This window comes from Musca autumnalis, unplaced genomic scaffold, assembly GCF_047663935.1.
Source record: "Musca autumnalis isolate F117 unplaced genomic scaffold, ASM4766393v1 scaffold_5, whole genome shotgun sequence".
In the NCBI taxonomy this organism is placed as follows: domain Eukaryota; kingdom Metazoa; phylum Arthropoda; class Insecta; order Diptera; family Muscidae; genus Musca; species Musca autumnalis.
In genome coordinates this window covers 5,397,258-5,423,746 of record NW_027412088.1, presented here as the reverse complement: position 1 = coordinate 5,423,746, position 26,489 = coordinate 5,397,258, and the positions used below count along the sequence as shown (strand labels likewise).

The following is a 26,489-nucleotide window of genomic DNA, read 5'->3' as shown; positions in this document are numbered from 1 at the left end:
AGACGATATGGTAAATTTCAAATTTCCTTTACAATTACATAGCAAAAAAATTAAAAACTTTTTTGGCGAGCACATCCGCCATTTTTGGTACATGGGTTAGGAAAAAAATCGTGGTTTCAAATCTGTTCGCGTTCACAAAATTGGATGCTGCACTCAGAAGTTATATGCGGTTTTACGCTCTTGTAAAGAAAAAATATTAAAAAATTCCTATTGTTTTGTAATAAGAACATGTATATATGAATCGTTAGCAGCATTTGATATCTATCCGTAGATGCTAAAATAGTTGCTAAATTTATTTTTATTTTCGCGGAAAATCAAAAAATATTGAAGAAATCTTGGAATAAATTTTATTTATTCTAAATCAGAGTCCAAAAAATCTCTAAAAAAATAATTTAAAAATACGTACAGAATCTAGACAACGCGTAGGAAAATGTGAGACCAAAATTATAAAGATCGCGTTTATAACTTGCATGTTACAGCAACAACAAAGAACGGAAACTTATTGTTGGAATTTATTTTAAAAATATATTTTTGGTTAAATACGAAAAATTTGAAAAATAAATGTTGGGAGTTTTTCTATTATTTCGCTAAATTTCGATCCAAATCCTGAAGTATTTTGCTTAAACTTCTACGAGAAAAGTAATTAGTCATCGTGAAAGTATATTTGATTTCTGTGATAAGCAATAGAAATAAGAAGTAGAGAGTAATATTGAAATTACAATCAAAGAAAAAACATAGAAGATAAAAACCGAATAATTCGCGAATTGGTTAAAATCGGTTGAGGTGCATGTGCTTTTCGGATACAGGGAGTCCATGTCTATCAATATGCATGGATTTTCCCATGTTTCATTCAGCGGCCAAAGTATGCCATCAGTTGCATCTTACTATTCAAAAAACCTTTAAGTGGGCAAAAATTACGCGATATGCATATGATGATAAGGTGCATCCGATTTCAATGGCCCCCTATTAAAAATACGTCAATATAAATTATTTTAGACAGATTCGTCAAGAACTGTGGATGTGCCACCGCATTCTATTTTGGGATAAATAGGGATATTACTCCTGAATCTTTGTAATTTGTGACACACCTTTTTGGCAAATATTATAATCGCGTATAAAGGATTACATTTTTGCAAAAATAATCAAAGAAAATCGCGGTTCAATTCGCGGAATTGTCAAAATATATTTTTGCAGATTTTCCTACTTTCATGGTATCTATATCCGGCGTTTTAGTGGATGGATTCGAACCCGAAAGGTCTTATTAGATCCGGCACGTAAAAAAACTAAAATCACGCGGGGTTCAAGGGTACCTGTACGACAGTTGTAAATTTTAAAGCCAAAAAATAGGTTTTTTCAGAAAATTTACGCACCAAATTTTGGCCTTTCGACTCCTATTACTAGGAAGCTGTACGGAGCACACTCATGAGATATACATCGAACGACGAAGAATCGCGAGTTCTACAATCCTGTAACTAGTTTGAAAATATTATCCAGTTGCACCATCTAATTATAAGAAAAATTCGAAAAACACTGAAATCAAAACTTCAAAATGTCAGCATCAATTTTAGTGGGATGTAGTGTATATATCGAAAAGTCATACACTAGAACCATGTTTCCCAAGGGGTATTCTATAGTTCTTTCTTTGAGCACAGGTTTGAATTTTGAATGGTTTGGCCAGAAATCAAGAAAGAAAACAAAAAAACTTGTTTACTTCAACACATTTTTCCCATTTTTTTATATTACCACCAACGCAGCTTCCACGAAAGTAATTTGTTATGGTCCATATTATGAGATCTTGGCTAAAACACTTCAATTACTATAAATGTATCCATATTTTGTAAAATATATTAACAGTTCGCGACTTCAACGATTGTAAAACTTTTTTGAATATTACCATATACCCTCGTTAGCATAAATGCTGAGGGTATAATAAAGGGAAACCGCAAACGCGATCAGACGGAAAATTTATAGGTCTGCGACGGCTTCATTCTTCTTCAAATTCACTACCAGTGGTCGTGAAGATGGCGAAGTTATCTGAAGAACAGTATCCCGCCGCGAAAAAGTTGACACTGTAACAGTCGGTCCATTCGCCTGCATCGTATGCCTTGGTGGCGAAGAAGGTTAGTAAGAAGATCACTACCGGAAAAACCAAAATCTATTCAGTCAATACTAGAGTTTGGCAATCTCGTTCCATTGAACGATCCGGATCACTATTTCGTTCAATGGGCACCGGTCAATTCTTTGACAAAACTGCGTATACTCAATTTCACACGTTGGTTTTTATGATGTTCCTCATTCGTCTTTGAACGAGGACTGTGATCCCGATCGTTCACTTGAACGAGATTGCCCAACTCTAGTCAATACATCTGCACAGGAAGCATCTGCATGTCTGCGAAGACAAGCAAGAATAGCCCGAAGCTCAGCGTCAGTATGGGTACCTCGTCCTTCCATGGAGCTGGGCAGAATACTGAAGTTAGTCGAGTAGCAGAACGTCGCACTTCAGATGGGGGGAAGGTGGAGCAATCTAAACTCCTCTTTAAAAAAACAACGGACTTGCCACCGATAATTATGAAAAGACTATCTAAAAAGTCGAAGGGGGAGGGGGTGGAGGTAAAAAACGGATTATGAAGGTTGTGCTTCCGGATCCCTCCGAGTCACCGGTAAGAAGGTCGGAAGCTTCAGCGGCTTAGTATTGTGCAGATAAACCTGAATCATTGTAAAGCCGCATCACACATCACGGATGGAAGGAGGACGTGCCGTACGAGGTTCCTGACCTGCCAGGCAAGTTCACACAAGAGGTATTGTAGGAGCTGATAGGCTTGGTAATCCTTGGCTGCTACACAAAAACTCTCCAATTCCAATTCCCCTGGGAATGCAGTGACACAAATGTCAGAGCACATCTTCATCTTCAATTCAACAAACAACAACCATAAAAACCGTCTCATCATCATCTTCAAACTTATACATGATAAACGCAATGGACCAAAAGTCTCCGAGTGAAGCAGTCACTATACTAACCTAATCTTTTCCTTTTTAAAAGCTTTAGACAGCTAAAGGAATTAATTTACCCCCCAAAAAATCAAAACTATTCGAGACATGCCTTTAAACTGCTCTTTTGTGAAAAGTTACAAATGTGGTGTGTAGGTACCCGATGGAGTACACATTCTGGCGTGATTTAAGAGCGAGAAAAATATTACAATGTTGGACCAATGTCAATCACTCCTTTCGATAGTTACAGTGCACGCCGCACAAGATGTTAGTAATGCATCCAACATTGTTTTCTTTAAGTGAGGTTTGAACTTTTGTCTGCGAATTTGGTCTGACAGTATCAAACCTGAAGATATGAAGCTATTCGGAGCCTTCTTCTTAACTATCAATATAAAAATCTATAATAAGAAAAGTGGGCTAAATAAACAGTTTAAAAGCCATCCGCCGCCGAATGAAAGTCATGCTCTGTTAGGCACTGTCAGATACATGAGATCTGAGACAGATATGACAGTACTGGGTGGATGTATTTGAAAGACAAAAATCGTTGGTGAAATTCAGAGCACCGGCTATACACCTACTACACGACGTAGCGTCATTTTTAGACATTTTTTGTATATTTTACTTGTAAAAGTTTAAGTTTGGCCGTTTGGCCCCTCAGACTGATGTCTAGATGCATTTATTATGGCTACGTCTCTGACCTATACTAAGAGTTGTCGATAGTTATAGCCAAGAAATATATTTACTTCCACAGATAGTGGCAATGAGAGAGCCATATAGTTCAGAATTCCGCCAAACATATTTGAAACAAAAATAAAACGAATTCACACATATTTTTCAGAAAAGGTCACACCTTTGATCACCGAAAGAGGGTGCAGTCCTAAAAAAAAGCGACAGGACATTTAAAGCATTTTTACAATGCTCGACAAAGTTCACTGAACAAACCATATGAACCAACGAACAAAAGAAGGTGTGGTCTTACTGGTCTCTTGTATTGGAGAGACAACAGGACATTTGAAAGTCTTTAAAAAAATATTGGACAAAGTTCCTAGCCACATGACCTGACCAACAAAGAAAATTGGGTGTGGTCTTACATTGCAGTTCACCATACAGTATTGGGTATTAAGCACCTTCAACAACTTGCATGGAATTTGAAAAGGTGTCTTCCCCATTTTTATTGTTTTTTATCATAAATTATGGCACTCTATGCCTCACTCAAGTACTAATTTACATACCGTGCCTTTTAAAACATAAAATATTGTGTTTTTTTTTTATTTTTACCCCCTAAAAAATCAATTTATTCTATTTTTAAATTAGGCGGAAATTGAGAAAAAATATAATATTCAAATTTTTGTGGCATAAACAAACAAAATAAGGATATTTATTGTCTATGAAATTTGCTCTTTTACAGTTCACATTTTATTGTTTGAAAAACAAAAATCACACTTGGTCCCTAACTTACGCTATCCTGATTTGGACAACAATGGAGTGGTGCACTCTAGCTGTTGTTGTTGTCGATCGACATTGACATGGCCATTAAGGATCATCCCATACAAACAAATTCAAGTGTTTTCTTTCCATTGTTTTGCTGGCACATCGGATAATTTATTATGCCAGAACGACAGACACAAACACCAAGAGAGACCTAATGAGGACACAAGTAAACATTGTCCCAATTTTTTTATTTTCTTTTTACAACAATACATTCAACATTAAGGGATGCAGCGTTAAAAAAGGATAACGCCATTTACATTTGTCGCCCACTGCGACGGCGTGCACGCCGCTCAAAATTTCATTGCTAAGTTAGGATAATGGTGTCACTGGTGTTGGTGGTGAGTGAGTTGAGGTGCAAAGAGTAGTAGAGGATGTTGTTTAAAGCAGGGAATTACAAAAACAACAAAGATCGACAAACTTAATTAAAGTGTAGCGCGAGGGTAATCTTGATAAAATTGTTCATATGGGGACATGTTCATAGACTCACTCTCCTTCGACAATAATCTGCTGTAAAATACTCTACAATTAAAAGTGGCTGGAAACATGAATCAAAAGGGAATTATGGTCGAATTAAAATGAACACCTCATCATGAAAAAGAAGTTATTTCTCTGCTATGTTGTGGGGTTCACATGAAAGAGGGCTGATTTATTTTGAAAAAATAAGTTTAATTAAATGCAAATCTAGGAAACTAGCACAAGCAGCTGTCAAACTTTTAGGAAAATAGTTTGATTTGTAGGTGTGTTATAAAAGTAATTTACATAATTTTGTGTTGTAATTTCCATTACTGACTAATTTTCGCCAGGAATGCCAATAATAATCAACTTTAATTGCAATCTACAGGGAATTGGATGGCCATGTCGACATAGAAGTAGGTGGTGTACAACCATTTATCTAGAAATCAGACATTTAGACATAAACTTAGAATATTCAAGTAAAAACGTTAAGTTCGGTGGTCCGAACTTGTTATACCCCATGAAGTATACCAAAATAAATTGGAATAATTAATTTCCTCATCGCTACATCACGTGGACCAATGTTCACTGTTTTTGGTGAAGATTTTTTGACTACTGGGAACGTAAAAATACAGCTAATTATAATTGTTCCACAAACATCCCAGATGGGACAAGGGAGACTTCTCTCATATCGCTAATTAAGACAGAAAATATGGCAAAAATTAAAAATACCGAAAATCAAGTGATGTCGTTATGTCCGGGATATACCAGGGACGTACACTAAGAAAAATATATGTTACAAATATGTTTGGATCCAAACCAATATTTGTTTGGGACTGTTTGCAAACAAATATATGTTTGGATCCAAACATAATTTGTTTGTGACCAAACATATATATGTTTGCAATATTTTGTAACATATCTCAATTTTATTTGTTTGGGTACCAACATAGTTTTTTTTAGAACATATTTTTTATGGGTGGAGAGAGGATTTTTGTCAAAGAGAGTAACAACAGGACTCTCGCGGCTGCAGAATGCAGTTTTATAATAAAGAGCTGTGTGTATGGTGTAATAGGAGACGCAGAAGCTTTGGTGGTGTGTATGCTGCCAAACAAATGTGTTTCGTTCTTTGTTGTTGTTAACTAACGTAGCAAGCGAAGAGGAAAAGAAAAAATGGTATTAATTATGTTGTTCTTTTTTTCTTCAGTTTTCGAAATACAACCGTTGAGTAAAGACGTTAAAGTGAGTGAGTAAATCAGTGTTTTGTGTTTTCTTAAAGAACTGGTGCTTTTTAGTAAATTAAATGCCCGAATCATTTTATAATTGAATCAAAAAGGTGAATGGAAATATTTTATTGGACAAGACAGAATTTTTCATATACATACATATGTATATTTGAAGTATGGATGTATCTATTTATTACATTATATAATCATTTGATTCCAGATTCCGATTTCCCGCTGACGATATCAACTTTGAAGGGAATGTGTTTTATTTCACAACTAAGGAGGTTTTTTCTTTTTAAAAGTGTGCCTTTTTATAAATTATTCCATTCCGTTTTTCTTGTATTAAAGTCTGTTATGTATTTCTTTGGAATTTTGTATGTACCTATGTGTCTGTTGTTGCTTTTGTGTTTGGTATTTCTATGCCTTTCAATAAACCACCACCCTTTATAAATGTGTATATATGTTAGAGATAGCCAGTGAGCGCTTATTGAGACCAAGTGAGCATACATTTCAATGTGTTTTACATTAAAATTTACGCTCCCTTGCTCTCAGTAAGAGCATATGGATGTTGTTTTTTGTGGCTTGTGGGTTTGTATTTGTTTGCACCCAAACATATATTTGTTTGCAGGACCCAAACATATGTTATGTTTGGGACTGATTGCAAACAAATATATGTTTGCTGTTTGGGGCATATGTTAGAGAGGCGTTTTTTTCCTCCGTGTACTCAGGGGCCCTATCTAACATACCTCGCAGGATAAAACAAAAAACTGGAGAAACTCAGTCAAGGGAATAAAGGAAGTAACCATAATCGTCGACGGATGAACATCGTTCTTCAGTGTACAGGCCATCCCATGCGTCGTGATTGTAGAGATCTGCTTCTGAATTTATGTGGATATGTACAGTCATTGGTTAAGTCTGAACCTATAAGTGACAACTGGGTGGAGAACACTCAATCGTAAACATGCTCGTTGTGTAGATTGAGGTGATTCAGAGTATTGTAAATTAATCAGCCAAAAAACATTTATAAGTTCACATTGAAGAAGGTATCCTTATTGCAGGGTCATTCCCAAAAACGGTAAACATCGTGACATATTCTAAAAATTTTATTAGCTTAGGGGATAGCTGTCTCTTTAAGGCATCACAAGAGGATTTCTATAGAATTGAAGGCGGCTTCAGAAAACTACTTTTAGAGGTTTTAAGTCGTCACAATAGGACGTATATATATTTGAGAGCTTCACTTGAAAATTTCTATAAATTTAAAGCCTTGTAATAAAATTGCTATAAATGTCATGGCTTCAAAAGAAATCATCAAAAAATGACCGGACCTTACCAGAGGTTTTGTATAAAGGTTAAGGTCTCAAAGAAAATTTCTGCAAAATTGAAGGCCTCTCAATAGAACTTTTATAGATTTCAAGGTCTTCCACGGGAAAAAGGACTTCTGTAGAATTGAATCCTCACATGTGAACTTCTAAAGCGTCACAAGATAACTTTCATTGTTCTCTAGACCTATATAATTCTATATAATTCAAGGCTTCCAAGAACGACTTCTATAGAATTGAAGGTATCTTAAGTGATCTTTTATAGACTTTCAATTCTTTATAAGATGATTGCTACAGAATTAAATGCTTCAAAATATTGGTTTTGAAGCCTTATAAGTGGCTCATAATTAACGGTCTCAACAGATGACGTTTATGTGTACCCAGCAAAATGTTCGATGCCAAAGATGACATTCAATCATGGGTGCAAGTGATCTAGCATGTCATCTTTTTAGCATCTTCATCGATGAATTTTATATGAGCGTGGACCCCAAAAGATGACGTTCTTTTCTGGATCCTAAGCATGTCGTTTTAACCAATGCGTTGACATGTCATTTCCACCAATGCTTTGGCATGTCATATCCACCAATGATTTGACATGTCATTTTCACCAATGCTTTGACACGTCATTTTCACCCATGCTTTGACATGTCATTTTAACCAATGCTTTGGCATGTCATTTTCACCAACCCCTTGGCATGAAATTTTCATGTCTTCTTTGGAAAATGGAAATGCTGTATTGAAATATGGTTTTCATGAAAAACAAAACTCTTTATAAATTCAAACGAATTCATGAAATAACTACAATTAATTTATCAGTTTAGTTTTTAAAAAGTTTACATCAAAAATTGCAATGTAATCACCACCGCTGCAACGCAAAAGATTACTTCCTCCGTTCTCCGCAACTGATATTCTTTCATCTTACAAAAGGTTTTTTCAATTATCTTCCCATCACCAGTTCAGATTTCGACATGGACTCCAAATGCACTCAATTAAGTATTTTTATTTCGTAAATTACTTTTATTTTATAATTTTGTTATTTTATAACAACATTTTGGTAATTTGTACTCTTTTGTTTAGTGACGGAAATATGTAGGGATCTACAACCCGGCTTGCTTTAGGGATCTCTAAGAACAAAATGTAACGAACGGGTAGGAGAGACTTTTTATGGAAAATACCATTTATGCTTAATTAATTTATTTTTAATTGTTTCTTTCCAAAAGTAGTTTCTTCTTTATTTTCAGATTCTTGTTCCTTTTCGTTTCCGACTTTTTTTTTCAAATTCCAAGAAGCGAGATTTGATTGATTTCATTCTATGTCAGATTTAGAACAGACAAGGGAATTTTTAAAATAACAATGTGTGCAGTCCGATTCTATTTTTAGCTCGATGGTTGGGACTTCATATAATACCAATTGTTTAGAAGTTTTAGTTGTTTGATATGCAGGAAATGTAAGACAACATCACGACGACAGTTCTAACAACTTTGGTCTGTTCCAGAAACTGCAAGAATCTACTTATTTTTACTACGATAACAATTTTTCCTTTATGTTATAGGAAAAAGTAGTAAAAATTAGTAGATTTTTGCAGTACTGGAACATACCAAAATAAAAATAAACAGGTGTGTAAATAAAAACACAAACATCATCTCTATTGGATCGATGGAATGGGTACAAATGCTGATGAAAAGATCGGATCTTTCACGACTTCCTTTGCATTGGTTCAAATCCTAATGAAAAGATAGGATCTTTCACGACTTCCTTTGAACCAATGCAAAAGATGACATGAAATCACGTCATCGCAAAGAACCCCTTCCGTCAAATTTTGCTGGGTATATAAATTAAAGCCACACAATACGAATTCTGTAGATTTCAAGGCTAGTGGACTTCGATAGATATTAAGACCTCAAAAAGACTTATTTATAATTAAACGTCATATAAATGAGTAGATTCTTGCAGTTCTGAAACAGACCAAATGTCTATCGATTTCAAGGTCTTACAAGACAATTTCTGGACTTGAAAACTTCACAAGAGGATCTCCAGGCCTTAAAAGATGATTTTGATACAAGAAAATTTAAAGGGCTTACAATTAGGCCATTTTAGAACTAAAATCCCTACCGCAGTTTTTCTTTTGTTATATTCTTTTTTAAGTGCGAAAATGGTATATATTGGTATATTCCTTCGGATACCTCTCCGCAAAAGTTCAAAATTGTTCGTAAAAACGGTGCACACGTAGTAGTAGTAACCGTCTAGGTCCAAGTACATTATAATATTTCTTTCTGTCATAGATTAGATTAGAATATGGACTATATCGGTACCCTCCTTTACAAAATTTTCAAGTTTTTCGCAAAAGTGTGGTGCAAGGATATCTATCCTATCGTTTTGAAAACGTTTGCACCTGGTTCTATATTACACGGTACAATCTCTTCGGGAGCAAGTCAATACTTCCTGAGATAATGGCTGGCCCAGAAGCTCCAAAAACCCATTCGGCACAAGGAAAAATAACTAATGAGCACAATAACTTACGTATTGAGTTATCCGATTTTGGCCAGAACTTTTCATATCGTAAAATTTCTTCCAAGAAGGTCTATATCGGACAACACTTTCGGGCAGCTATCTCATCAAATTTCAACATTTCGAGTATCGTTTTTAATTTTTACCTAATACTTTGTGGTCCTGTTTACGGGGATATAATATTTTTATAGCGCAATTCCGTGCTTTCGTGGTCCAAAAGATTAAAAAAAATACTCTACATCGACCAACTAAAACGACTGGTGAACACGATCACTATCAGAAAGAGTGACTAACCTTGGTCCAAATTTTGAATTCGTAATATGTTCTCAAACTTAAATGATGTTCAAAGATAGACCAAATCTAACAACTACTTCGGTAACTCTGTGAGAAAAGTTAAAAATTTTTGTTTAGGTGTCGCTTAACGGATGTTCAAGGTCGTTTACCGAGGGTACTTCTTGTGGTCCTGTTTACAGCGATATTCTGTGGGCAAGTCCATCCTTCCTGACAAGGGTCAAAAAGCTTTAAAATATCCTACGGTGACCAACAAAATATGCTGGTAGGCGCTGTAAGGAGTGACTGATAATGGACCAACCTTTGTGCGTAGTAATATTGTTCTCAAACTTAAATCAAGGATTGACCAACTAAAATGGCTGATTGGCACCATAGCTATCGAGAGAATTGGCCTCTAAAATTAGACCCACTTTCAACTATGGACTACGTCGGTACACTTGGACTATGTCGGTCCATTCCTTCAGATACCTCTTCGGCAAAAGTCTAACACTTTTGCCCTTTAAAACATCCTAAAGCCGAAAACACATCCAACGTTTGAGTAAAGTCTTATGTCGTTTTGGCCGTTTTTACACTGTTCGGCATGTTGCCGAAAAATTCAAATTCATTTGAAATATGTGCCGGCATACATATAACGCTGGACTTTGGTGTCGGCGTCGCCCTGCTGTTGTTTTTTTTTTTCTCAACGCCCAACACAAAACTTTATTCAAACGTGGGATGTGTTTTCAGCTTAAATGCATAATAATTTGTATTGTGTTCTAGCCCTTAAAATCGAATTTATTATTTTTTTCTAAAATTAGTTAAAAATTGATTTTTGCCTGCCAAATCGATGTTCGCTTCAATCGCATTTTTGTTCGCTTTATAGCTTTTTAATGCATATCGATGCTTTACTTCCTCAACCTCGTATCTTAAAAAATAAAATTTTTGAAGCGAGATAAAAAATGATCATTTTTGGATACACCGGGATTTTAGAAAAAGTTTAAATGCAATTATTAGGGAATTAGATGTACCCAACTATCTAATAATTGTCTTAAAACTTTTTTCAAAATCCCCACTGTATCCAAATATTATCGTTTTTTATCTCTCCTCAAAAATTTTATTTTTTAATATACGAGGTTGAGGAAGTACGACATCGATTTGTTTTCGATTTCTTTCTTCATAACCAAAAAAGTATGTAGCAAACTAATCGAAATTTGGCATTCATAACTCAAATAGTAATTTTCACAATTTTTTTTATCATCCATGTCATAGGACCCTTTAACACAACTGATTTTCTAATTATCGTTTTATGCAAACCATTTTTAACATTAATATGTTCCTATATAAAATTTTTATTTTTATAGAAAAAAATATATCAGCCGATCGATTCGGCATGATACTGCCGTTAACATTCGACAATTTTAAACTAAAAACAAATTAACGAAAAGAAATTGAGTGTAAAATCTGTCACCTAATCCCATTATGAACCATGTAAACGAATGTTAAATCGGTTATCAACTTCATTAATCACATCCATCAACAACGGAATACGACGACGCCAGCCGTTGACAATGAACGGCCAGCCCGAAAGACAGACATTAAGATCGCCCGACCCATCCATCCATCGACCATATGTGTTGTATCTAAAATGTGCACCGTAATCTCACAAATCAGATCAAATCAACCGATTGATACAAAGGATGCATGCACCGACAGACAGACAGACGGACGAACGGGGAACAACACTACGGGACAGAAGCCAAACCAAAATCATAGACATAAAATGTAATGATCAAATCGTTAAATTGAAGTGACAGATTACATGAAAATTAAATCGTGTGCCGAGCAGTCACTCAAAGCCGACAACCAAACAGCAACAACCACCTCTCTCTCTCACTTTGTCTCACTTTGTAAGCCAACCATCCATTCAGCTAACCATTCATCCGGGGCGAGACAATTGTCATCAACTTGCCATAAAACGGCAGCTGTACTCTTTGATCTATGAAAAATTATCAAAGTACGTGTAAAAAAGGGTCTCCTGCTTTCTTGCCGAACCGTTAGTTAATGGCGTTAGATTTAGATTTTGTAGCAATAGTGGCGTTAGGATGGATGATATTTTGAAGGAAAAATCACCCCTAAATATTACAACACAAAAAATATCCTTTTGTGTTTTTGTTGTAACTGTATTTACTTTGCATGTGCGAGTTACATGCTACCTTTTTTGTGATTTGCATCATTTGTTGTTGTGGTGGTTTTTGTTCGTCTTTCAAAGATTGTCATTATCAATGGAATGTCATCGGTGTTTGGGAAAAAGTGATGAGTATTAGAGCCAATTTCCTTTTGTTGCAAATAAATGTATTTTCATTTAGTCCTTACAACTGTATTAGAATCCGTATTTGATTACGCACTTTTACTTTTTCCATTCTTTCTTACTTTATTGCATCATGAAATCATTTACAAAAATTAGTTATTCCGTATTATAGGTTATCCAGCCAACCGTGGTAAAATTTAATCCAAATTATAGAAATTGCCCAAGTGCAGGAAACAATCCTTGAGATATTGCTGACACTGACAATAGTCGGGGAAGGGTGGGGCCAACACTTCGGACATGATTTTTATAAGATCCACATATTTATTGAGAGCCTTTGAATAATCACCAGTATCGTATAAACGTTTGGCGGTACGTGTCATCATTTCAGTATCCTAGGAAAATGAAAAGGGAAACTGTTAACAAAATGGAAATTCATAAAACTTTTTTTGTTTGTACCCACCTGCATTACTTTCAGACCCTTGAGAATATTGGTACTTTCATTGCAAGTCAAACATTTGACCATAAAATCATTGCATTCCGGTGGCACCTCAATAACAGCATTACATTTATTGGGTGCATCACAACGGAATCGAATGACATCTGTCGGCAACTTGTCGAATGTGGGCCAATTCTCCAAACAGGCATCGCAGCAACATTCAAATTTGTACAAATCCTTGAGTTTAGCTTGACGTTCATTGCGTGGTTCTTGGGTATAGATGGGTCCATAATTTTCACATATAGCCAGACCAGCTTCAACTGGTTTAATCATGTTAATGTGAATGGTGGTACCGCGATAATATCTGAAAATTAAAATTAGAATAAATATTTTTTGTTAGGGAGGGCGACTTTTTCTAGAAACATAGAATTGATTTAACCCACTTAGCGCCAGAAAATTTTTTTTTGGAAAATTTTAAATTTTCTTATTGAATTCAGTTTTATTTTTATTTTTAAGCATTTTTTAAAAAGTAACTTTTTTTCTTAAAACTTATAGTTTTTCCGGAATCGGGTGTCCGTTAAAACGGACAGTGGCAAAATCCACTACCGTAAATTTGTATGGGAAATTGGTGTTTTTTACAAATATGTATAAAGTAAACTTCATTTTTAGTCGTACGCACAAAGCCAACTGTTTTATATTTTTAAAGATATTCTCTATCTTCTTCATTTTATAAAATATTTTCCATCGTACGCCCTAAAGAACGGCATGTTTACTTTATCCGTAATTGTAAAAAACATCAATTTCCCATACAAATTTACGGTAGTGGATTTTGCCACTGTCCGTTTAAACGGACAGCTAACTTTGCAGTGTAATACAGAAGAATTCTTGTTTTGTATTCACAATTTATGTTTTTAGAATAATACTTTCACATCTTTTCTAAATAATCTTTGCGTTGTATAAGTGTAACTTATCTAAATATGTGTTTTTTACCATTGTAAGAAAATCAAAAAATCACTTCACGAAAAGGGTTATTTTTGTGACCGAACCGCGAAAAACTACGCAGGTCAAATGTCAATTTATGAACGGGGAAGGACAGACATATGAGTAAATAATTAGAAAATACAAAAAAACCCGCGATAAAACATGTATCTAACTGTTTTTTACCTGCATTTTTGTGCACATTTTTTGCTGGCGTTTAAACGACCAGTGGCTTTAAGTGGGTTAAAAACGTCTGACTTTGGGAAAATTGGTTGGTGGGAAGGTGGTGTTAAAGCTAACTTTGCCCGTTATACTCTAATCATTCACCCTTTTTGATACGATAAAAAATGTGCCTCTTCGAAATAATGGTATTATATCCCGAGTACATTTGGACTAAAGTCGATTTAGCCCTGTCCTTCTATCGGTCTGTTTGTCTCACGTCGGTCTGTTTGGGTGTACTCACGGCACCTATTACGAGGGTATAATTTTTTCGGGGCAAGTCCATGCTTGATATAATGGCACAAAAACCCAGCCGGCACCAACTAAAATGACTAATGAGTACAAACAGGTATGTGTGTGTGAGTCAAGGAACTGACGCTGGAATTTAACATGTTGGTCGGTTTGCATAAACGGAAGAATTGGTTAAATCATCTGAAGAGTTGCAACATTGGAGCCAGAATAGGTAAATTGTGGTAACGGGTAAGTCACTCTCGAACCCTGAAAAGATGTAATATAGGACCTCTGTCACGTTTGGCGTCATTACGCTGACTGACCGCAAGTTAGAGGTGCGCAAGTTATTTTAATCAACAGTTTCTTGAGCAGGCGATCTCTTGCTGCCTAGGATGAACCGCCACCCTTTACAATGGATGATGTTGCGAATGTCATCAGGAACGCTAAATCATCCAAAGCGATGAGCGCTGATGGAATCTCGATAGTAATGCAGAAACAGCTGGATGTGCCGGAAGTCGAGTATCTCAATAAAGTTCTTAACCTGTCGCCAGCCACGTACATCGTTCCCGAAGTCTGAAAATGGACAGGTGGTCCTTGTACTGAAGCCAGACAAGGATACCAGTAAAGGTGAGTCGTACAGGCCGTTTTCGCTTTTGTCGCCCCTAGCAAAGTCCCTTGAGTCCCCCCAGCACCAGAAGCAGCTATCCAGTTGCCGATCATCAGCATGGCCGACCATAAGCAGCACATCTCCACACATATTAATCCAGGACTCAACCAGAGCAAGCCGTGTGATAGAACAGTGATGGTGCCGCTTGACTTATCAAAAGCCTTTGGTACTGTCAAGCACTCCACGCTGTTTCAGGACATTGAGCAGATAACCCTCCGGCCAAGTTTAAAGCGTTGGATAATCAATTCTATGTGTGGACGTCAGTCGCAATTCAGGAACAAGAAATCCAAGCCCCGTAGAGTGAAACAGGAAGTTCCCACAGGTGGGTGATAACTCCGGATATGTTTAATTTTTACCACCTCTCCTGTATTCCGCCCCAGACGGCATTGAGATCGTAACGTTTGCGGCTGATTGTACAATCTTGGTGTCAGCTACCTTCCCTGATGTCATTTGTGAAAGGCTGAGCTCATATTTGACTGATCTTACAACATTTTTCCACACGAGGAATATGAAAATATTCGTTCACCACATGAACGGCCGAGGTGAGAACAAAGTTGAATGTCATTGTCGATGGTAACAGAATTTCGATCACAAACTACACCAAAGTTCTAGGGATCACTTTCAACAGTATGTTCACGTCGTCCACGCATGCCTCAGCTATCTGCGACAAGCTGAGAAGTAGGAAAAGTCCCCAAGCCCCTAGCCGACAGCACTTGGGTTGCAGACAACGAAACCTTGTTAACCACATATAACGCGATAGGTACGTCTGTGGTAAGCTATGCGGCACCAGTTTGGTCCTCGAATATAAGTGCAACTCGATGGAAAAATATTCAAACCTGTCAGAATGCCACCCTGAGAACTGCAAGAGGGTACCTCCTCATGCTCTCAGTGAACCATCTACATGGAGACAAATATTCTCCCAGTACAGTAACACAATGCATGCTTTCTTTGGAGTACTTTCTCGGGTGTTACCGTGAGAGCCATCCTAATAACCATATGGTGGATAGGACTTCTCCATGCAGGCATTTAAGGAGGGATCTTCATGACTTAGAAAGAGAAGTGCAGCGTCACAAGAAATAACTCCTAGATCAGCAAGCCTATCAATCAGGTTTAAATAGCATCCACACTAATGCAGTCGCAGATGCCATAAACAACTATCGTGTGAATGCGGTCCTTGGAAAACATCACCCATCTATCGCAGCGCCACAACTACACTCAGGATAGTGCAGTCGTCTGAATTCCTATAGGGCAAGGAATGATGACGCCGTGCAAAACATACATCCAGCACGCGGCAAAGGCCCGCGCGACACACTGCACCTTTTCAACTGCCCTGCAAACCTACTCATCTAACTCCAGACAGGAAACGAACTTACAATAAAAACACTGTTACAAAAACAAAAAATTTTAGTTGTTGCTTAAGTGCATTTCTAGGCTGTTCGAAGATTGTTTTGGAGTTTTGATTGAAGGTACTTCTTGTGGTCGTGTTGACAATGATATGATGTTATTAGTGGGCCAGCCCATTTTGACCAATCGTAATATTTCCCTCAAACGTGCATCAGGTTCCAAGAATGAATCGAACAACAGCCATATGTAACTCGCTCACAAAAGTTAAACATTTTGCATATGTGCAGTCTTTGTGATTCTTTATATAACGATATAATTTTTTCTCCAGCCACTACATATTTCAAAGAGCTCTAAAAATCCAGTGGCGACAAACTAAAATGGCTGGTTGACACGATACCTCCGCCGCAAAAATGTGCAACTCTTTTGTTATTTAATCCAAACTAAATTTATTAGCAAGGTGTACGCCATGGTGGTGTAGTAGTTAACATGACCTCCTCGCGCGTAATAGATCTGAGGTCCCACTATATTTTACTGTGAAACTCGAAAGAATATACCATGTTATCAAGCTCGAAATAGCATCACGCAACATCCTTTGATATTAAAGCAGTCTACCTTTGTTCCCAATAGGATGTCGAGGAAATGCAGTAGCTTGTTGTTTTCTCTAACATTATTCCTTTACGGACAAGAATCCTCATGTTGTACTAGTTTTTACTCGAAACCACCAAAAAGCATCACAACTGATATGAGGGCACTTCGTTTACTGTTTTAAAAGTTTATGCTATCCAACTCTTCTTAGACAACTCCGAATCAACTCCTTATTTTTTATCCGTCTAACTTACCTCACAACACTGGGATCACAGGAATGATTGAACAAAGCCAACGTTGGATATAAGGCGCCGCCAATGAATTCTGTCTTTTCATTACCATCCGTTTGAGATTTATGCAGTTCAGCTACTTCGTGGGTATTGAATTGTAAAAATTGTAAATTTCTCAATGCAATGGCCTCGATTTTGAGAACATCTTCTGGTTTGGGATTTTCACCAAAATAGCCAACAGTTTTCAAGCATTTTATTAGGAAACGGGCCATCAAAGCATGCTGGAAGAAATTCGAAGCAGTACGTTCATCGTCATGACGTACCAAATGGCAAATGCGACGATAATCATCTTTTGGAATTCTGGAATAAAAGAAGAGATTATTAATAAATTGGACAATTAAAAGTGGAAAGGATATACATAACCCCCCGTTTACACATGCAAGTGACAGTTCGAAAAATACCAATACACTCACACATATTCACTGCCACACCAACTAACGACCTCACTGCCGACAAAATTTCCATGTCAGTAATCAATGTAAGTGCTTTGAAAGTAACTTCAATTTTTTCCGAACGTTTACACATGCAAGTGTCAGTTCGAAAAAATTGAAGTTTCGACTATAATATGTATACACAACTGTCTGCAAGTTACTTGCATGTGTAATCCTTTGGTAAGTAAATATAACTCATTTCCGAAATAAAATAAAAATAAGTGAATGAACCACTTTCATTTGACTTTACAGTGATATTAGTAGGCTATTTCTCAATAACGATTCGATTTCAAATTCGTTCGAAATGCCTTTCGTAGAAATTTTTTGTTTGAACGAAAAAACAAAAATAAATCACTTCAAACCAAACTCCAAACTAATTGCTCACAATTTATTCAATCAATAAAAAAAAACAATCATATATAATTGATTTCGTCCTAATAAGACCAAAATAAATAAATCAAATTTGGTAGTATTTTAAACGAATTTGAATTCGAATCGACTTAGTGAAACAGGCCATTAAACCCCACAATCAAAGGTTTTTTTTTTCCAAAATTGTCCAACTTACTTCTGTATTTCATCAGCAGTTAGCTTTTCATCAATCTTATCGTATACTTCCAAGAAATGATCCACAGATCTATTTGTCAAAATTCTAAGAGCCATATGACAATTTACGGAAGCGCCCGAACTCCAAATTGTAGGCAATATACCGCACTCATATTTATGATAAGATTTTGCTGCGCGTTTTTGACATTTCTCCGAACAATAAACGACATCAGCACATTTGGGACAAGCCACTGGGATAGCAGTTCTAGAAAGTAGAATTAAAATTATAGCATTAAAGTCTTCTTGCTTACGAAATCAGCAAGAATTAGACAACAACACTTACCTTATAAAACAATGTTCGCAATGAGTTTTGGCAAATTTCTCCAAAAGAACTGCCACATATGGCTTCTCAACGAGAATTTCTTCACCCACTTTTACATCAGTTGCAGCCCGGACAAAACGACCTTCACAACGATTTTCATCGAAGCGAATTGCCTCACTGACAAATTCCTTTTCATCGGCTATGGCCAACGACAATGGCATTTCTTCTGGCAAGCCCTTCTTTTTGCGAATTTCCAGTTGTTTATTGGTACGTGGATCACGTTCTAACATTTTTATCATGGTCATGGCCACGGTATTCAATTGCGATTTCCTTGTGGCTTGTAAATTTGTGGCATCATCCATCGATGTAATCATTAATCTAATAGAAGGGAAAATAAGTTAGAACTTTCCAAGTCAAATTGTTCACATGTTGAAAAAAATAACAAGCAAGTAAAAAGAACCAATCGGCTTTGCCAACAGCAAATAAGTCTTATGCCAGACTATGAAAATTTGCATTGAAAACTCTTTGTCATTTTCTTCTAAAATTCCATTGACATCCACACACGTATATGAAATCAAATGAAAATTTTGATATTTCCCTTGCTTTACATTGGTTTGAGAGTTACGAATTTAAACACAAAGAATAATTTCAGATTACAGAACCTTGTGTACAGAGTTTCACCCCCTTCACAACTCTTGCCTATAAACTCATTTTCACGTACATGAAAATTTTCATAGTCTGGCACAAGAGTAAAAAATCAATAAAATAAATTTCATAAACATTAAGCCTTTACCTAATTAACTGCGTGTTGCGTGTGCGTTCAAAAATACAAAAACAAAATACATGTATTTGTTGTTGTTTTCAATTTGAAATACATGTATTTTGTTTTTGTATTTTTGAACGCACACGCAACACGCAGTTAATTAGGTAAAGGCTTTAGGCCTATTTATTCCACTGACAGATTCATTCACTATAAACATAATCCTTCTTATATTGCAAGAATAGCAGAGAAAAGTATGGAGAAGAAAATTATAGCGTTGTGTCAAAGACCGGAAATGCTACCCAAGACTTTAGTGCGAGGGGTGTATAAAGGTGTGGCTTCCTGCTGTTCAACTTAAAAGATGGCCCGGGAAGTGTCATTAAACTAGTTTAAAAACTTTGAAACGTTGAAATGTTATAGCTTTCGTGACATAATATGTGTGTCTGGTGGTTACTTGCAAGTTCTTGGTTGAAGAAATTTTTCCAGTAAAAACTTGCAGATTCTCAATGAAGAACAGAGAGTTAAAAGAGAACAAGTGAGTTAACAGACAACTTTCTGTAACAATTTGTTCAAATTGTTGCAAATTTTTGAGTAACCACACAGACCTAATGTCAGGAAATATGGGCTTGTTCACGAAAAACACAAAACTGCTGTAAATAGGACAACAAGAAGTACCCTCGGTAAACATTTCAAAACAAGTAAAAAAGTATCAGTCGGCTTTGCCGACAGAGATATACCCTCAGACTATGTGAATTGAAACTTCCATCTATAGTATGATCGAATATATTTTGGGTCTTTTCTGTATTTTGTGGCCTTTTTGGACATTTGAACTTGCCGACGTCCGGGCCACGGAATTTTATGGGTATTACGTGGAAGCCGAGCTGAAGGCTACCGGGTCACAGGTTGCGGATAGTGAAAACATTCAGATATGAAGGTTAGCTGCGAATAAGTGGAACACAAATATCCCACTAGCGTCTGTTCTCCATCTTAGGAGCGGTTACGAGCGAACGTCGGTCTTGAAGCATGCGGTCCGCTATATAAATGTGATTGATAAGGTGAGACTGGATGCCTGAAGATTACGAAATCACCAGTACGTATCCCACTGACGTAAATGGGGCTGCTCAGGGTTGGTAGCCCGGTCGTAAAACCAACTTACCCAGGAAACGGAAACAAGAATAATAAACCAACGGAATACAACGATGACTTTTAGCTTTCGAAAAAGGAATATGGTTGGAACGTTCGTTCACTTTCGGATGCATCGAGACTTGAACAAGTTTGCAAAGTAATGGACAGGTACAAAATTGATATTCTAGGACTCTCAGAAACATGGTGGCTTAGAACAGGAGACATGTGGACGCATTCTGGATACTACTTCATATACAGTGGCACCCAAGACACCAGCCGGAGCGGAGTAGGATTTCTTATATCTCGCAGTGCAAAGAATGCACTCCTAGGTTAAAATCCTATCTCAGATCGCATTATCACCTCAAGATTTAAAACCAAGTATAGAAATTTCACCATTATGCAGTGCTACGCCCCAACGGAGCCAGATGACAAAGAAATAAAAGATAACACTCCCAAAGATGATATACTAATGATTTTAGGTGACTTCAATGCCAAAGTCGGAAATGATAACACAAACCTACAGCATATGGTAAAACACGCGCTACCTTCAGATAGAAACGATAACGGTAAGCGACTGGTTGAACTATGCGGCAACAATGACCTCTTCATAGGCGGTACAAGGTTTCCGCACAAAAGAATAATCACGAAATGGCCATATACTAATCAGTAGAAGGTACCATAATTCACTCTTGGATGTGAGAACACGCAGAGGTGCAGACATCTTCAGTGACCACAACTTATTAGTAGCACAAATACGATTACGACCATCTGCTATTAAATCTCAGAAGAAACGCAACACCAACTAAATATAAAAGGTCTGGAAAATGGCGAGATGCGCCATAATTATGTTTCATGTCTAAACAATGAACTTTTAAAACACAACCACCCCCATACGTTAGAAGATGTCACCCACGCCTGTAGGATAGCAGCAGAGAAAACGATTGGACTAAAGAATAGGGAAAAAAGCCATGGATTAGCCCTAGAACATGGGAAGCCATCGTACGAAGGAGATTTAATAAACAGAAAAAATGCTGCAGAAAAACTTACCAAAAAGCAACAATATACGGAAGCTGAAAAACAAGCAATTTGCAAAGGAAGACAAAAATAATTTCATAAATGGAGTGGCAGAAGATGCTGAAATCTCTGCTCGACGTAACCATCTGAGAGGAGTTTATACTGCAATAAAACAAATCACAAACAAAAGGCCAAACATACCGCCCCTTAAGGACAAGAACGGACTCCCTCTTACAACAATTGAGCATCAAATTACACGTTAGACCGAATTTTCTAAAGACGCCGATGATAACAGTACTGTCCAATACCAGCCAACGGAACAATCCCGAAACAGCCCGCCGCACAACATAAATGTAGCACCACCAAGGAATGAGGAAATATCCAGCGCAATTTTAAAAGTCATAAAGCCGCAGGACCTGATAATCTACCCCCGCAACTTTTCAAATACGCCGCAGATGTCTTAACCCCCATACTACAACACATCGTTAGCGAAGCATGGAGCACTAACAATATACCATCGAAATGGAAAGAAGGTGTCATTATCACAATTCCAAAAAAAGGAGATCTAAGCTCCTGCGGAAACTGGAGGGGAATCACTCTCCTAAACACCAATTAAAAAGGTTCTAGCCTTTATAATACTTGACCGAATCACACCAGTATTAAACCCACAATTGAGGCGCGAACAAAACGGTTTCCGACCACAGAGATCATGCACTGACCATATAAACACACTCCGAATCGTTGTGGAACAGTCCGTAGAAATCAGGTCGCCTTTATATCTACTATTTGTGGACATTGAACGGGTATTCGATAATCTCAATATGGGCTCCCTAATAAAATCATTGATATCATCCGCGAGCTCTACACAAATGCAGAATGTAGCGTGCGATTTAAACAAAAAACTAGCCCAAACTTTACCATTCGCAACGGCGTCCGCCAGGGCTGCGTCTTATCCCCACTTCTATTTATACCTGTGCTTGATAATGTCCTGCGCAAAACAAACTCAGAAATCGAAGATGGCATACAATGGCGTCCACATGAAAAGCTAAGCGACCTTGATTCAGCGTTGCCGACAGTTTTTGATCGGAAATCGTCAAAAAAATCGTCAAATCGTCATCATAATTTGGAAAATCGTCAAAAAATCGTGAACATAGTCTAAAACTCGGTTTGGTTACCGTTTATTGCGATTTTTCGCTGATATTTTTGTGAATGAGGCTGGCTACATAAGATATACAACCCACAGCAATAAATCTAACCCAATATCACTTAAATACCGCTATAAAAACAGCACTCAGTAGATGATAGTTTCCTTCCGCCCATGTTTGTCGGTACACGTACATTTTGGTTGATGGGCAGTCGGAAATCGATAAAAATTGTCATTCAAAACTGCCTGACAGCTTAACGGCGGCATTAATAGGAAGTTAATAAAGCTGGACTCATATTTTTTTACAACAAAATAGATACAATTAATATCTTATCTCGAAAAGTTTTCAAGGAAGATTTTCATCCATTAACAAAACTAAACGAAAATTTTCAGCTGATGTAATTTGAATTCGGGGCAAAAACTATGAAAATACCTGTATTCCAGATATGTGCCTAAATATAGCCACTCCGTCTGAAAATTGCATTAAAAAAGCTCAAAAATCTTTCGTGAAATTTTGGTCAATATGTAATAATCGTCTTTTATTTCGTGCAATTCTGGCTTAAGTGAAAAATCGTCATTTTGGACCATAAAATCGTCAAATCGTCATTTTTCAATTTTGGGCCAAAAAATCGTCAAAATGACGATAAATCGTCAAATTCGGCAACACTGCCTTGATTACGCTGATGACATTTGTTTCATGAGTCATTCCATCGAAGGAACCAGAGCTAAATTGGAACAGCTATTACAAAATGCAAAAACGATCGGTCTCAAAATTAACATGAAAAAGACCAAACTCATGCGCCTAGAAACTCAAAACACTTCCCCTTTGACTGTAATGGTGGACAGCACACCCACTGTCGTGGATGACGTCGACAGCTTCTGTTATTTGGGGAGCATAATCACGAAGGACGGGGGCGCCGATTCTGACGTACAAAGCCGTATCAATAAAGCTAGAATTGCTTTCCACAACATGAGGAAAATATGCTCATCCCGCAACATCAGCAGAAGTACCAAGCTGCGTCTATTCAACACAAGCATCAAACCAATACTGCTTTACGGATGCGAAACTTGGAAGGTGACCAAAACCTTTAATCAAGCTCTGCAGATATTTATAAACAAATGCTTACGATGAATATGCAATATTTTCCAATGCAGACCTTCTGCAACTCACGTCATCAGAACCTATAGAAAGGGAAATAAAAAGGCGAAAATGAAGATGGATAGGCCATACACTCAGAAAAGATGACACTGATCTAAATAAAATGGCCTTTGAATGGAATCCCCAGGGTACAAGGCGCAGAGGACGTCCCAAGATGACATGGATACGAACAATTCAGGCAGAAAGCAAGAACTTTGGCACATGGCCAGAAATACGATGAATTACCCAAGATAGACAACGTTGGAACGAACTAGTTTCCGCCCTATATTCCGTGTAGGAACGGCATATTTTTAACGAAAAATTATACATGCAATGTTCAAATGTACATATGAATGTGTTTTAATATTGTTAAATAAATGTTTAGGATTAGGATTAAAGTTCAAAAGTGTTGCAGAGGAGGCACTTAAAGGAATGGATCGACAAAGTCCATTATGGAAGTGGATCTTATTTTGGAAGTCATATGTTTTCGATAGATATAGCGCCCACAAGTCATTTCATTGGGTCATCGTATAACTTTTGGACCAGTACGCCAGGAAGTATGTACATGTCCACGGAAAACATTATATCGCTGTAAACAGGACCACAACGAACAGCATCGGATCTTCGAACAGACCATAAACTGCACTTAGAGACAAATGTTGAACTTTTTTGGAGGAAGTACCCTATATTTTAGAAGTTAAACTAAAATTGAACAAAATATAAGGAGATCCAAAGTTTGGACCAAATTTGTTCAATAGATATCGTGCATACCATTTAAGTGACATTTTTTAAATATTTTGGGGAAGACCGGAAGTAGTGGACCGGTTTTGTGTATCTTCGAACTGAAACTATGACAAATTAGGACGAAGGCCAAATTTTGGACCAAATCGGTTGATCAGTTCGAGAGTTATCGTGCTGTCCAACCACTACACTTGGTGTCATAGGGGTTTTTTACATCTTCTGGTTATTTTCTCAAGAAGTATCGACTTGCCCCTGATAAAACATGTACTGCGTAATGGGGCAGCAAATACAAGTTGTTACAGCAAAAATCGAAGCGATTCGAAAACAACTCCTAAACTGAACTTTTCCAAATTTTTTTTCCGAACATTTTTGAACTTTTCTGGGGGAGGTTCCTGAAGAGGTGGACCGATATGGTTCATCTTCGAACTTAAACTATGTTTGGCTAAAATATTACAGTTGGTTTTGAATTATTTTTCTCAAGGAACAAGTATTCTGTGCCTGAAATTGATTTCCCTTCGTAAGAACATGAGTATACATAAAAAAATAACTCAGTATACATTGCAACCGATTTTTTAACGTTGAACACAGATTTTTCTTATAAAAAAAATTAAAACAATAATCTTTAAAAATTATCATTTGAATGATTGACTCCTTCTTTGAATGTAAATGCTCAATCCCATAACATAATTTTTAGGGATTTTTTCCAAAAGTTACTTTTCTCATAATGTTAATAACATTTTTTTACTTACTTAAAATATTTTATTGTATTTGGATAATCCTTCTTGGCCATATAACATCTAGCCAAACGTTCATATAATTTGTACAACAAATCCTTGGGATATCCATAATCCAAAGATCTCTTGATATCGATCAATGCTTCATCGTATTTTTCCATATGATATAAAGCCGCTGAGCGATTAGCCAAAATAATAGATTTCTCGTTCACTAAATGAGAAAACCAAAAACTCAAATGAGAATATGCTCTCGTTTCCCAAAAACGCTCATTAGAGTTCTCCTCTAAAGACAGAAAAAACTGTTACCACATGCATCATTTTATCCATACCTTTATCATCCGGCAAAGCCACATAACTTTTCGTATACAAAACCATTGCCTCTAGCCATTTTTGGGCCTTAAATGCCATATTGCCTTTTTCCTTAAAACCAAGAGCAGTTGCAGCATCTTTTCCACGAAATTCTCGACGTATATGTAGTGCTTCATCTTGACCATCATTGAGACCTTTGAAATTCTCTATAAATTTCACGCGTTCCAAATCATTTTTACACTGGCCAATTTTTTCCACTTCTTCATCGAAATTTTCTATACTATTTTTAAGTTGCACATAATAACTGGCAAAAAAATTCTTTTCACCCAACAAAGAGGACATTTTTATTCAAAACAATTTAATATTTTTTTCGAAATCTAAGTGTTTTTTTTGCTTTTTCAAGAAAATTCTGTAGTTATTTTCACAAGATAGAGAATAAAAATTCCGTATTAATAGCACAAGTTTAGAATGAAAACTGCACCAAATATTTTCCGAAAAGAAAATTCGGCAGCATGTGGCCGTTTTTTTTCGTTGCAGAGAAGAGAAAAATGAAAAGTGAATTGATGAAAAACATATACACAAATTCTACATTTAACTAAATATACACATCGATTTACATGCTACTCACCTCAATTGTGTTGTTACTCATGTTTACTGTTCCCACTTGCCGATATTTATAGATGGAAAATGCTCTGAAGACTCAGTGTCTGATGACTTACTGAAAGATACAAAACAAACTATGGTAGAAACCAGGAACCACAAAAGAGAATTCCAATGAATTAGTGGGCATAAAATTCGCAGCCTCCAACGTTGCCTTAAGGACTTAAAGAATTCCGACAACATTTAGTAGTTTTCAAAAAATATGTATGTTCTAAATAGTACATACAGAGAAATTTAAATATTTAATCTGTTGAA

The 26,489-nt window shown here is 36.7% G+C and overlaps 1 protein-coding gene and 1 long non-coding RNA gene across 2 annotated transcripts in view; one reads left to right on the top strand and one right to left on the bottom strand.

The window, feature by feature from the left end:
* Nucleotides 1–26,489, top strand: part of LOC141387456 (uncharacterized) — a 102,450-nt gene that overhangs the window by 65,480 nt on the left and 10,481 nt on the right. The window lies entirely within an intron of this gene.
* On the bottom strand, nt 12,661–26,131 carry Smyd4-3 (SET and MYND domain containing, class 4, member 3). Its single transcript, XM_073957185.1, has 7 exons — nt 25,595–26,131; nt 25,281–25,476; nt 18,631–18,987; nt 18,310–18,552; nt 17,278–17,613; nt 13,024–13,363; nt 12,661–12,955 (listed from the first exon to the last, which is right to left on the bottom strand). The coding sequence occupies exons 1-7, from the start codon at nt 25,914–25,916 to the stop codon at nt 12,761–12,763; spliced, it is 1,989 nt and encodes a 662-aa protein (XP_073813286.1). The 5' UTR covers nt 25,917–26,131; the 3' UTR covers nt 12,661–12,760.

Excerpts from the sequence above, each read along its gene's own strand:
- Smyd4-3 (XM_073957185.1), bottom strand. The coding sequence starts at position 25,916 with ATGTCCTCTTTGTTGGGTGAAAAGAATTTTTTTGCCAGTTATTATGTG. Across the intron at positions 13,364-17,277 it reads TGTGATCCCAGTGTTGTGAG|ATATTATCGCGGTACCACCA; the intron begins GTAAGTTAGACG and ends TTTAATTTTCAG. Across the intron at positions 12,956-13,023 it reads AGGGTCTGAAAGTAATGCAG|GATACTGAAATGATGACACG; the intron begins GTGGGTACAAAC and ends TCATTTTCCTAG.